Here is a 13,647-nt window from a genome sequence, read left to right as displayed (position 1 = left end):
TGTGAGAAATACTACAGTAAGAACTAATCTTTACTAATCAGTATTGTAAAGTTGCATTGATGAGTCACACACAATACCGTTACAAAGTTCAAGCGCGCGCACACACACAAACACACACAGAGATACACACGCACACCGCAGCTGACACACACACACACACACGCAGGCAGACAGACAGAGCGCGCTCAGCTTAGCACTGTTTTTGCACTCAAGCGTGACAGGATACAGGCTAACCTCCAGTACAGTGTGGATATCTGTTATGTTAATGTACAAAATAAACCTGATTTAACTTCCACAAACCGGGATTGAAGCGTCTTCTTTTATAATTGTTCTGACACGCGGCTGTGCTGATGAAGTAAAGCTGAAGTAAATCGCTGTAATTAATTACACACGTGCACTGATTTAAAAGACTTTAAACGTAAAACTTACTCTTAATCACATTTGATGATGATTGCTGATCCTAGCGAACAGAACAGACCTTTTATTCCCAGTTGCTTTGCGTATGTCTGCCTGGTCTTGTTGACATATACTCGTGACTACCAGAACATGTTCATGCGCGCAGCTGTCAATCAATTCGGTGGGCGGGGGGACCGCACTCCTACGTAAAGTTGCGGTCGGTCTGAAAACCGCTCTATTTGGTCCCCCGTTTTTGTGTTGTTAAATTGAAAAAAAAAGGAATGGGTGTGTTTGTATCACCTCAATATGATGGTCTATACACTATATATACACATATGTTTGTCCAAATAGCTTGAAAAGTAGATTTTTCACCATAGGTGCCCTTTAAGAGTCTAACATGTGGACAGCAATTTCGGATTCATTTAATCTGCATTATTGAAGTGCAGTACTGACATGTAAACATTGCAATCAAACTATTACCGTAATGTAGGACTTTTCAAAGCGTTTTGTAACATGATTTTCCATACAGACAGCTGTTTGCCACTATTCGTTGCATCGAGTCAGGGAAGGACCACAGACACCTGCATCATAAAATGCAGAGTTTTTTTTTCTTTCCATTCGGCATGCGGTATCAAACTCCAGTAAAACAACTCTCTTCCACTAGTCCTTACTTCATACGTGCATCCAATATCTCAATTTGTCACGTGGGGGTATGAATAAAATGTTTTTAAATGAAAGTGAAACTGCCGAACTGCAGTTAAAGTAAAAAAAAATAATAAAATGTTCGAAATTACATGAAACTCTGGAGGAAATGTGAGTAGCAATGATGTTAATCAAACTATTTGCTATAACATGTAAAACAGGAAGACGAAGCAGTGGCGCAGTAGGTAGTACTGTCGCCTCACAGCAAGTTCGAGCCTTAGCTCAGTTGGCGTGTCTGTGTAGAGTTTGCCTGTTCTCCCTGTGTTCACGTGGGTTTACTCCTGGTGCTCTGGTTTCCCCCACAGTCCAAAGACAAGTGGTACAGGTGAATTAGGTGAGCTAAATTTTCCGTAGTGCACGAGTGTGTGTGTGTGTGTGTGGATGTTTCCCAGAGATGGGTTGCAGCTGGAAGGGCATCCGCTGCATAAAAACTTGTTGAATAAGCTGGCGGTAAAATCCGCTGTGGCGACCCCGGATTAATAAAGGGACTAAGCCGACAAGAAAATGAATGAATGAATGTAAAACAGGATCATGGAAGGAACGCTCAAAAAGTAACTCCTGTAAACACCTTACACAAGGTATTGTCTTAGGCAGATAAGTCAAATAATTTGATCACTGATATCCATGTAAAGTAGTCATTGTAAATTTAGATTTTAAACGAACTTTTTACTTTAGTGCTATTACTATTAATTACTATGTCATTTTAATTTTTTCATCTAGCCTATTATTGAATTATTTATTTAAGCCTCACATCGATTAACATCAATTAACTATGGTTGAAAGTCATTTACTGTCACTGTACAAAGAAGAGGCATATGTCTAAACATAAAAATGATGATATACTCTGTATGTAATAATTATATACATTTTAGGGTCAACTGCCTCTTCGTGTTGTTTATAGAGCAGCGTTTGAGGTTACCTTGGCACATCAACAGCTTTCACAGTCAGCTTCAGGTCACAAGTACATTTATCATCAGAGCCACAATCCTTCACAAAAGGGACCTAAGAAAAGAGAAATACACTTTTATAAGAGTTTATAAGTTTTTAGACCTTAAATAAATTAGCGGTGACGCAGTGGCGCAGTGGGTAGCACGTTCGCGTGGGTTTCCTCCGGGTACTCCGGTTTCCCCCACAGTCCAAAGACATGCGATACAGGTGATTTGGGTAGGCTAAATAGTCGTAGTGTATGAGTGTGTGTGTGATTGTGTGTGCGGATGTTTCCCAGAGATGGGTTGCGGCTGGAAGGGCATCCGCTGCGTAAAAAAACTGGCTGGATAAGTTGGCGGTTCATTCCGCTGTGGTGATTAATAAAGGGACTAAGCCGACAAGAAAATGAATGAATGAATAAATTAGCATTGGAAATATTGATGTCCTCAATTAGACATGAAATAGGAAATTTGGTAAAATGCTAGCGTTAGCCTGATAGCACTAAAGCATACATCCCGCCATACAAATCACCACCCAAAGCCATGCCTTCTGAATGTATAAACGTGCACTACACAACATCATTACAATACCATTTGACTCATAAACTGAATCTCTGCTTCATTTGTGTCTGTCACTGTCACTGACTGCTGTTTATCTAACGTGATGCAACAGAGCACAACTGGAGAGGCTGCAATTACAGGACCACATTTCTAGGACTGCATTTCTAAGACTTCTTTTTATATGGCCCTACCCTACTCCACCTCTCATCCTAAACCCAATCACCATCTACTGGATGAATCAGGAACAACATGGTCCTAGAAATGCAGTCTTAAAAATGCATTTCAGCCTCTCCGGTTGTGCAGTAACATACTATTGGGAGAAACAGTCATGCATGTGTAAATGGTGGCAGGGGTGAACCAGCTCATTTGCATTTAAAGCCACAGGTAACAAAAAAACAGCTACAATGTCCTTTCACAATGTAACATTCACCAGAGAGAAAATTGTATAGTTCGTTAATTTTTTATTTCTTTTGGCTTAGTCCCATTATTCATCAAGGGTGGCCACGGCGGAATGAATCGCCAACTTTCCAGCTGCAACCCGGTACTGGGAAACATCTACACACACTCATCCACACACACACACTACGGCCAATTTAGTTTATTTAATTCACCTGTACCACTTGCCTTTGGACTGTGGAGGAAACCAGAGAACCTGGAGGATACCCACATGAAGACAGGGAGAACATGCAAACATGTGTCACTAAAATTGTATAGTACAGATAGTAATTACAAACTTAAACTTAAAAAACAAGCTAGGTTACTGATGTTTCCAATCACTGTCTGTTCTTTATTGAGAACGTGCTGATGCTGGTAAGCTATTACATTTTATGACAGGCAAGTAGGACAATCTTGCCTGTCAAATGTTCTGACTGAACATTTGATTGGATGAACTTTTCTTGGTCCTACATATTCCATTCACACTTAGCTGATGATTTATTCAAAAGCTTGTTTGGCATGCTGTCCCGGGAGAGAGCCCTGAGCTAATAAGATCCTCTGGCCTGTGGCTCCCTCCTGTTTGCAAGGAGAGAGGAGAGATGGAGCTCAGGTAGATTGTGAGAACTCCCCTGCTGTAGTAGCTAATAAAAAGATACTGATTGCTTTTGATAGATAACTACTTACTAGTAACATGTCTATGATGCCGATTTGGATTAGTCAATTGATAGTGGGAAGAAACCGGGGAACCCAGGGGAAACCCACGTGACCCTGGGAAGAACGTGTAAACTCCGCACAAAAAAATCTTCTGGCTTGGTAAGGACTAGAACCAGTGATGTTCTTGCTGTGAATCGACAGTGCTAACCACTGAGCCACCATGCCACCCATCTAGAAAAAGAGAAGGAGTAGGGGTGGAAGGAGGGATTCTTCAAAATGAAGATAGCTGTTATATGGAACTAGGGGTATTTATAGTGGCTTAGGAATCGTCTGATTGGTGAATCATAAATTGAATAATGCAGGACCGGCTGCAAGCAATCATAAGCAAGTGATCCTCTCAAAATTAGTTTATCAATAAATTTCACTAAAATACATACAAATGCATTTGGACCACTTAATTTAATGATTGCTTTTAGGGTTTGAAAAGATTTCCAACCAGCAGAACAAAAATGTAAGGACAAGAATCTTACAAAAAATTCCCATGCTGTGGGCAAAAACGCATCCAGGACTGGACCGTTGTCTGAATCTTGTGAACTGATGTTGACACGCAAACCAACTGGACTGATGAAATCAGGAGTCTCCTTTCAAACCATGAAGAAAAAAGAATTATTCAATTATTTAAATAAACTAAAACTGGGATACAGTAAGCATACAGTGGGTTACAGTTATTATGGACAGCATGAAACTTAACTGACCTGCACATAAAAAATATGATCCACACAAGTCTCTTTGTCAAAGATGCTGATTTCTTTCTGAATAGTTCGGTCTTTGTTTTCAAACTGTGCTCTTGAAGTGACTCTCGATGACTGCAGGTCGGCATCCAGCATCAGGCTGTACTTGATATCTTAAAAACAGCATTTCCATTTAATTCTGCGGGGATTTTTGAACATACGGGAGATATAAAACTCACCAGAGATAGGCTTACCTACTTTACCCAAACCTTTGGGTCTAAATGTGGACCTGAAACAAACTTTGGCAGTGACACACGGCACCATTTTCCCTCCAAACAGACAAGGTTTATTCACAATGCTGACCTTCTCTGGGTTGAAGGAGACTCTTGTTGAGACTGATGCAATTCCTCTTGACCTGAGATCGCAAAAAACTATATAACCATCACAGTCTCAATAAAATAATTTAGCAAATCTCAGAAGGGATAATTCACAGCAAAATTACCCACTCACATTCAGTACTTCCAAGATGGGATATTTTTCTTCTGCAAAACATTAACGATTTTTTTGTTGAAACCGTGATTCTTGGTGAAACTTTTAAATTATAAAACCCAAGTCAATGACTGGTTGTACTTTGACAATCTAAAAATCTACAGGCAAAACAAAATGATTGCCCGCTTGAGGGTACATTGAAAAAAACAAAATGGTTGATCAGTGAAAGAGAATGAACAGTTTTTGGCAACAAATGTAATAAATGTCATTATGTTACAAGAAGCTTGTTCTCTGTTGATTATAAGTTCAATTCAATTCAATTCTACAGCGCTTTTACAGTGTAGAATGTGTTAAAGCAGCTTTACATAGTTCTAGTAAACTGAAACTCTGTCAGTCCAGTTGTCAGAGTTGAATTTCAGTTAAGTTCAATCCAGTGTAGTTTATTTTTCGCTGCTGAAAGTCCAAACACTGAAGAGCAATAGTCTCAAACTCAATTCCTGGAGTGCCGCAGCTCTGCATAGTTTAGCTCCAACCACCTTCAACTCACACCTCCTTAATAGCCTCTAGTAGTCTTGAACACCTTGATTAGTTGGATCAGCTGTGTTTGATTAGGGTTGAAGCAAAACTGTGCAGAGCAGCGGCCCTCCAGGAATCTAGTTTAAGACCTATACTGAAGAGCATATCCATTGATGTGCAGCTCCACAAGTGCCAGAACCAAGCAAGTTTGGGTAATATAAGTAATAATTGAAATAATATTTAGTTTTTTATCTGATTGATTTATTTTATAAAAGACCTCAATGTACCATTTGGAGGTACTAATTTAGTTTTGCCTGTTTGCTTCTCAAAAGCTCTCAAAGCTTTTAATTTTCTGAATCACCAAGAGCCACAGTTTCAGCTAAAATACATTTTTAATGTTCCGCTGAAGAAAAATGTGCACTGAATGTGAATGAATTTACAGCAAATCTTTGTTTTCAAGTGAACTATATCCAGTTAACAAGTGGGTTTGCTCTGGGTGCTCCGGTTTCCTCTACAGTCCAAAAACATGTGCTGTAGGTAAATTGGATAAGCAAAATTGTCCGTAGTGTATTTGTGTGTCCTAGTCCTCCAGCGAATCCCAAATTCCCACCTCATAAAACTAGATGTTACGAAACACCAATATAATGGGGCTAAAGATCAACGTCAATATAAATGACCTTATAGTAAATAAGTAAGGAAGTATATCCAGTTAAATAGCAACACAAGACTCACCAGAGCTGCACTACCTTCCCTTCACCTCCGACTGAAATATCAGGGATGGAGTCTCTGTTCATGTCTTCACGACTATCTAAAGAGCGTCCAAAGAAACGCATCTTTGGATCCAGTTTGGCTCCAAGTATTCTCTGCAAAAAACAAGACAGAAAAAAACAAAAAAGCTCCTTCAGTAAAAGGATAATGACAGTGTCCATGATTTAAGAAATCTGAAAAATAGGAATGTAGGTGGGGAGTCACACCACAAAATCGTAAACATTTTACAGGTTGAAATAACATTGACTTGTCCAAAAAAGTCAAACTATTATTATTATTTTTTTTCAGAATAAGAGTCCCACATACAGTACACCAGGGATTGTGAAAGGGGATTTTACACTCACAGGATATAAATGAGAATGAGGAAACAATGATATTTGAGGTTCACTGTAAATCATTAAGTGAAGTTTATTTATAAACAAATTTCGAGAGGATCACGTGCTTATGATTGTTCACAGCTGTTCCAACTTTAGCTAATGACTGATTATCCTATCAGACGATCCTTAACTCACTATAAATAACCAGACTTTTCTCATCTCAATATCTTCATCTTGAAGAAACCCCCCCACCCAATCCTACTTTTCCTCCTTTCAAACGGGCGTCACGGTGGCCAGCGATTAGCGCTGTTGCCTCACAGCAAGAATGCCCCTGGTTTAATTCCTTTCCAAACCAGACGGCATTTCTGTGCGGAGTTTGCTCGTTCTCCCCGTGGTCGCGTGGGTTTTCCCCGGGTCCTCCGGTTTCCTCCCACAGTTCAAAAACAAGCACTCTAAACAATTAATCCAAATACTTTAGCTAAACTCTGAGTACACCTTTCAGCATCCATATTTGACACTTAGCTACAACAAGCAAGAGGGGGAGTCATCGAGATCTACCTGAGCTCAAACTCCCCTCTCGCCTTGCAACGGGAGGGAGCCCAGGGCTCGAAGATCTTATAAGCTCAGGGCTCTCTCCCGGGACAGCACGCCAAACTAGCTTTATTATCAATCATCAGCTAAGTGTGAACTCTTGAACATTTATTGCACTTCTATTATTAAGCTATGCTTGGGAATATGCAGATTTTCTTTTTATGCCACCTTTAAGACAAGATTTGTTGGCCTTGAAACAGTATATGTTTCATCTGTGTGGCAATATTTTAAAATGGAGGACATTTTTAATTTTTCTATAGTTATCATCATGTCTGTATGTAATTTATATTGAATAAACTATTAAATTATATTTAAATATTTGAAATTAGGAAATTATAACATTAGAATGCCAAACTATCAATCTGTTTACCATCCTTTCTATTCATAATGGTCATTTAATCAGGGAAATTAAAATTACTGCATTCTACCTGTGAGCTCTGCGTTCTGATGCTTTTTCTGTCTCCATAGTAGATGTAAATGGCACCTTGGCCATTGGCCTCCAATGGTGCTCCAACCACCACATCACTGAAGCCATCCAGGTTGAGATCTGGGACAGCAATGATAGTCATCCCAAACCGAGTGTTCTCAAATACAGAGGGACCTTCTAAAATCCCCTGCTTGCTTAAAATGCCCTGAGAACAACATGAGGTCACACTTTTAGGATCTGCCTTTTACTGAAGATTATGTAAAAATCACAGACAGTAAATCTGTCTCACCTTGGTAATGGTGAACATGTAGACTCGTCCGGTTTCAGCTTTCTCCTCGCTCATGTACATCGGAGCTCCGACCAGCAGCAGATCTGTTACACCGTCAGAGTCCACATCCACAGGACAGAGAACGCTGCCAAAATAAGAGCCGATCTGCAAACCACAGTGATAAATGACATAACATTTCACAGTTTATTGAAGCTAAAGGTCATTAAAGGTCAAGTGTACCTGATCTCCCCTTTGAGAGTCTATGACGACAGCCTGTTTCTGGCTGTTAATGCTGTAAACTACAACCTGTCCTCTGTGAACGGCACGAGGAGCACCGGCCACATAATACTCAGACGATCCATCAGTCACAGAACTCACAGAGTAGCCTATATGTGTAAAACAATCGAAATGAGAAGAATTGAAATGATTATTTGTATAATTTTAAAGTATTGTGAACATAAACACATATAACCATGCTATTGATGGTGAAAAAATACTTCAGTTTCAATATTATCATTTTATTTCTGACAACACTTACTCACCGAGTAATGAACTGTGGTTTCTGTCATCCAGGACTTTCTCAAAAGCATTTTTGGGGAAAATTTGTGATTTATCAGCTATTTGGTGGACAACTGTCCCAGTCCATCCATACGCACCAACAGCACCAAGCATGATCTCATTCTGAAGCATAAAATGGCAGCTTCTTAATTTCTTGCAACTCAGTATGGTACACTGGAGATTACCCAGCTAACAGGGATCATTCTTAGAACATTAAGTAGTGTTCTCTAAAAATGGCGTACTGTAAATGTTAGCACATAAAGTTATTAAACTAATGTTTGTGAAAATTCATGGAATGTTGCTTAAAAAAATCTTGTGTATAAGAATTTGAATGGAGTTTTCTAATAACGTTTTAAAAAATGTGTTGAGAATATTAATATAAGATGAGATTGGAACTTTTAAAAACCATTCATGTAACATCTAAAAAAAATGTGATGTTTTGAACGCAACAATAACGTTTTTATAACTTACAGAGAACGTTAACGTTAAACATTCCATTAATATAATGTTGATGGAATGTTCTGATAATGTTTCAAAAACATGTTGAGAATATTAATGTAACATGACGCTAAAACATTCTAGAAACATTTAGCATAGCATTAAACAGCTGATTCGAATGTTATCACTCAATAGAATGGGTGCTATCAGTGGTTATCAGCTGATAGATATGAGCCAGTTGGGGCCTACTACGCCTACTGGTAGGCTCAGAAGGCTGTTATCATCCATCCACATGGTTTATCAGCTATAGATCACATTCAGCTGCAGCTGGAAGTTAACAAGGATTATCTATATTATTCATAAAATTTCCCATAAATTGTATTTTATTATTATCTAACCCAACCCCAACCCTAAACCCAACCATCACAGTAATGTAATAACAGATCTGCATCAGGAGTCTTCTCTATTAGAATAGCTGATTAACCATGTGGATGAATGATAACAGCCTTCTGAGCCTACCAGTAGGTGCTGAAGGGCCCTACTGGCCCATATCTATCAGCTGAAAAGCACTGATAATGCCCATTCAATCAAGTGATAACATTCAATGTGGGTGCAGCAAATAACCAAGAAATAACATCAATACATGGATTGTTTGAACATTTTAGGAGCGTTAAAAATAATAATAGTAAATATCTTAACTGGAACTGGTTTTTTAGAACCTAAATTGTTAGCTGGGCAGTCACATTACCTGTTAAAATTAATAATTCTGAAAAAGATTATCGGTACCTTTTTATAGGTGTGATGTGCGCTGAATCCGACTTGGGACATCTCTAATTGGAATTCCTGGCCTTGAGCGGTTCCTCAAATCAAACAAAACAATATTTATATGTCAAACCTGATTTAAAGCTGTATTTTTAATGAAAATGTGAGCCGTTTTAACTGAATAAAAGAGGCGTTTGGAATGAGTAAAATTCATATGATTTACCTTCAATGTTAAAGATTCTTTCACCCAGAGTTGCTGTGATGTCGACGAGAGCTCCTTCTGACGACACATTAAACATGTAGTTTTCTGTCGGAGTGCTGGCAATCAGTTCAATCTCCTCAACGAATTTTTGAATATTGGCACTTTCCTTTAGAATCTGTGTGAAATCGTAGATTAGATACCATTATGTACAGTACAAGGTTTGTCTAATCTAGTTAATTTTAAAATAAAAAGTTTAAAATCCTGTCATTATTTACTCGCTTTCATGTAGTTCCAAACCCATAAGACTTCTGTGCAACTCTGGAGCACAAATGATGATTATTAGTGAGAAATTTATGTTCCTCAAATAGTAACAGTTTCAAGCATTATAAACACCTTTACTGATATTTTGATTAACTTAACGTTTCCTTGATGATAAAACTAAACGGTACTTAAAAACTAAATCTTTGTTTCCTCAAACATACATTGTGAACACTGTTATTGTTGGTTCAATACTATTTTAATCAATACTATAATTTCTGAAACAACGCTGACTAACTGAGTAATGGACTGTTGAGAATGACTGAATGAGAATGTTTTCTACATTCTACATTTTTAGGAGCATTTGGGATTCATTGGCTGTTGATTTGTGTTCTGAAAATGAATAACAGTTGTTGTGTGTTTGGAATTACATATTGGTGAGTAAAGTATCACAGAATTTTAGTTTTTTTTGGTTGATCTAAACCTTTGAAGAAAAATACAGTTAATCAAATTAATACATAAAAAAGTTATATCTGCATTGTATAAAGTTAAGCACTTTATTGTGGAATTAGAAACAATGCTGTATTATATCAGTAAAGTAGTTTGTGTAACATCTTATTACTCATATCATATTACAACATGTTCTCTCATTGCCTTTAATAAGTTTCTATCTAATGTGTTGCAGTTTTCATGCAGATCTCTGACTCACAGCAATTCCAAAGCGAATGATGCCGTCTCTGTCAAGTTTCTGAATGACCTCTTGACCTCTATACCCATCAGCAGATTCTCCATCTGTCACCACTACCAGCACCTTAGTGGCACCTGGACGCCCACCGTTTTCTGGTAGGAAAGCCTGTTCTCTGAAGAAGTAACCAAAAAAAAAAGTTATTCTTTTTCCTTTAGCCGTTACCACAGCAGAATGAACCACCAACTTATCCTGCAAATGTTTTACACAGCGTATGCCATTCCCGCTGCAACCCAGTACTGGGAAATACACACACACATAAAAATTTTGTTTATTCAATTCACCTGTACCACATGTCTTTGGACTGTGGGGGAAACCGGAGCACCTGGAGGAAACCCACGTGAACACGGGAAGAACATGCAAACCATTCATTCATTTTCTTTCCAGCTTAGTCCTTTTATTAATCAGGGGTCGCCACAGCGGAATGAACCGCCAACTTATCCAGCATATGTTTTACGCAGCAGATGCCCTTTCAGCTGCAACCCATTACTGGGAAACAAGCAAATTATATATATTAATTGTAATAGTTTGTTATGGTGTAGGGTACCTTGTTTTGTCGAGTGCTGCAAATGTGTTGGTCTCCTGACCAGTTTGTTGGTCAATATCAGAAGCCGCTAAAAGAACTTTCTGCTTATTTTGATCAAAGCTAAAATGGTAAAGAAAAGACAAATCCTCTGAATACTGCATAATACTGACCTGGAAAATAAACAAAGTCCAAATGAAGTAATGGGTCAAAGAGGAAAAGGCATTTCAAATGCTTTGTTCCGAGCAAAATAATGACAATCAGATATTTTTACCAGTGATTTACAGAAAACACTCACTTAAATAGCATACAGTGTAACAATAGTGTATGTAGCAAAAGATACTTTTAATCTTTAAATGTTGTTACAGTCTTTGAAATAACTTCACACACAGTTCAAGGCAATATTATTGTATTATTTTAAGTGATGTTTGACGAAGCAAGAACATTTTCACAGTATTTTATACATTGTGAAAACACACACACACACACACACACACACACACACACACACACACATATATATATATATATATATATATATATATATATATATATATATATAATTTTCTTTTAGAGAAAGTATTTTAGTTTGGCTGTAATTATTTTATAAATTATATATATATATATATATATATATATATATATATATATATATATATATATATATATATATATATATATATATACATATATATATATATATATATATATATATATATATATATATATATATATATATATATATATATATATATATATATATATATATATATATATATATAAAATTGGCTTTAGAACGAACCACTGTCATGCAATGACTTGCCTAATTAACCTATTATTGTGCAAAATAACCAGAAAAAATATTATTTATTCCATCATAACAAAGACTAAATAAATTTGTTATTAGAAATTAGATATTTAGAAAAAGGTGTTTAAAATAACAATGGTCTCTCTATTAGCAACATTTGGGAAATATTTAAAAAAGAATTAACAATTAACCGGAGGATTAAAGTTTTTTTTTTTTTTAAAGTAAAAGATTTTAAAGCATACTTACTCTAGTTTGATCTGGTCCAATATCAAGGTTTTCCAAAAGGTTTAAGAGAAATTTTTTAACATCAGACCAGGGGTAAATACTGTTCGATCCATCTAAAACAATGGCAACATCCATTGGCCCACCACAAGCTGAAAGGTAATGTCAAATTAAGATTAAGAAATGCGTAATTTAACCTACAAAACAGTACAGTATGTTGCTGATAATACAAAAATATGACACACTTTGAATAGCGGGCGAAAAGGCTGACTTGAGAGTAAAGCGTTGGGTCACTTCAGCACAGACTCCTGGGTAAAAGTACTGACTTCCACAGCGCTGAGCCCACAGAGGACCACACGTCTGAAAACATGATTAAAAAAAAAGTTTAATAAAAATCCAGGGCCAAAACCACTACAGGCAGAGGAGCATTTGGTATTCATTCATCTAAAAAACTAAAACAAGCAGTAGTATCTAATAAATAATTACTAGTATACAGTACTCAAGATTTTAAAATTGTCCTATGCTGAAAATTGGTGTGTTTTTCAATAGTTTTAAGACAACTTTGATGAAAAGTGATAATTGACTTCAAATGTATAAAAATATGAGTAAAACTTTATTTTAAAGTACACATGAAATCTAAACTAACCATAGGATTTTGTTAGCTCACATTGCCAGTTTAATAGTGAACAATTCATCTGCGAATGTCATTAAGAAAAATAATGTTTGCCCTTCAAACCTGTAATTGAAATCTGAAAATGTACTTCCTGTTTGTTTTCACTAAAATTTCTTAAATTATGTGGTTTTGAGATATTGGGCATGGTTAACACAGAATATAAGGTTTAACAACAAACAGAAATGGTGAAGAGGAGGAGTCTGTTAGGTTGTAATAACTCTCCCTAAACCCCTTTTCCAATCTTTTTAAATGAAAGACTTATTTACTACATAAAATTAGCTTGCAGTAGAAAAAAAACAAGCCACACCCACTGTTTTCTCATTCAGTATTCCAGAACTGCATTACGATATGAAAAAAAAAAAAAAAAACGGTTGCAGTTTCCGGTTTATGCAGGCAATTGGCCCTATCATACACCCAGTGCAATATAGCACAACATCCGTTTGCCCCAAACTATTGCTATTTTTAGAGCAAAGAAACCTTAATCTTCCCGTATTGTACCATGTTGTTTAAATACCAAATCCATTTGTGCCACTGTGAGGACTCATGGGTGTTTCGGTCTAAAAAAGAACTGTGTAAAGACTCATTGTTGGCGCATTGCTATAGCTGAAAGCAGGTCTAAAATCCAGCGCAGAGTGCATTACTTGTGCGCCTCGCTTACACATTGCTTAAATCACAAA

General features: G+C 37.0%; 2 protein-coding genes across 4 annotated transcripts in view; one reads left to right on the top strand and one right to left on the bottom strand.

Annotated features, from left to right (window-relative positions):
• tctn1 (tectonic family member 1) overlaps positions 1–13,647 on the top strand; it is an 845,382-nt gene that overhangs the window by 360,175 nt on the left and 471,560 nt on the right. The window lies entirely within an intron of this gene.
• Positions 1–13,647, bottom strand: part of LOC100333484 (integrin alpha-2) — a 33,621-nt gene that overhangs the window by 10,826 nt on the left and 9,148 nt on the right. For 2 of the 3 annotated variants that reach the window (XM_087270093.1, XM_087270094.1), the window contains 15 exons: positions 12,543–12,657; positions 12,322–12,449; positions 11,292–11,440; positions 10,709–10,859; positions 9,763–9,916; positions 9,564–9,637; positions 8,324–8,462; positions 8,022–8,167; positions 7,803–7,946; positions 7,515–7,718; positions 6,143–6,273; positions 4,660–4,820; positions 4,430–4,578; positions 4,205–4,315; positions 2,018–2,100 (listed from right to left, as the gene is read on the bottom strand). In XM_087270093.1, coding sequence (XP_087126219.1) covers positions 2,018–2,100; positions 4,205–4,315; positions 4,430–4,578; positions 4,660–4,820; positions 6,143–6,273; positions 7,515–7,718; positions 7,803–7,946; positions 8,022–8,167; positions 8,324–8,462; positions 9,564–9,637; positions 9,763–9,916; positions 10,709–10,859; positions 11,292–11,440; positions 12,322–12,449; positions 12,543–12,657 — 2,039 coding nt within the window. The remainder of the gene's footprint in view (positions 1–2,017; positions 2,101–4,204; positions 4,316–4,429; positions 4,579–4,659; positions 4,821–6,142; positions 6,274–7,514; positions 7,719–7,802; positions 7,947–8,021; positions 8,168–8,323; positions 8,463–9,563; positions 9,638–9,762; positions 9,917–10,708; positions 10,860–11,291; positions 11,441–12,321; positions 12,450–12,542; positions 12,658–13,647) is intronic. The other variant, XM_087270095.1, reaches the window with a different exon arrangement.

Source organism: Danio rerio, chromosome 10 (genome assembly GCF_052040795.2).
Source record: "Danio rerio strain M-AB ecotype USA chromosome 10, GRCz13ab, whole genome shotgun sequence".
In the NCBI taxonomy this organism is placed as follows: domain Eukaryota; kingdom Metazoa; phylum Chordata; class Actinopteri; order Cypriniformes; family Danionidae; genus Danio; species Danio rerio.
This window is presented reverse-complemented; position numbering and strand designations above follow the sequence as displayed.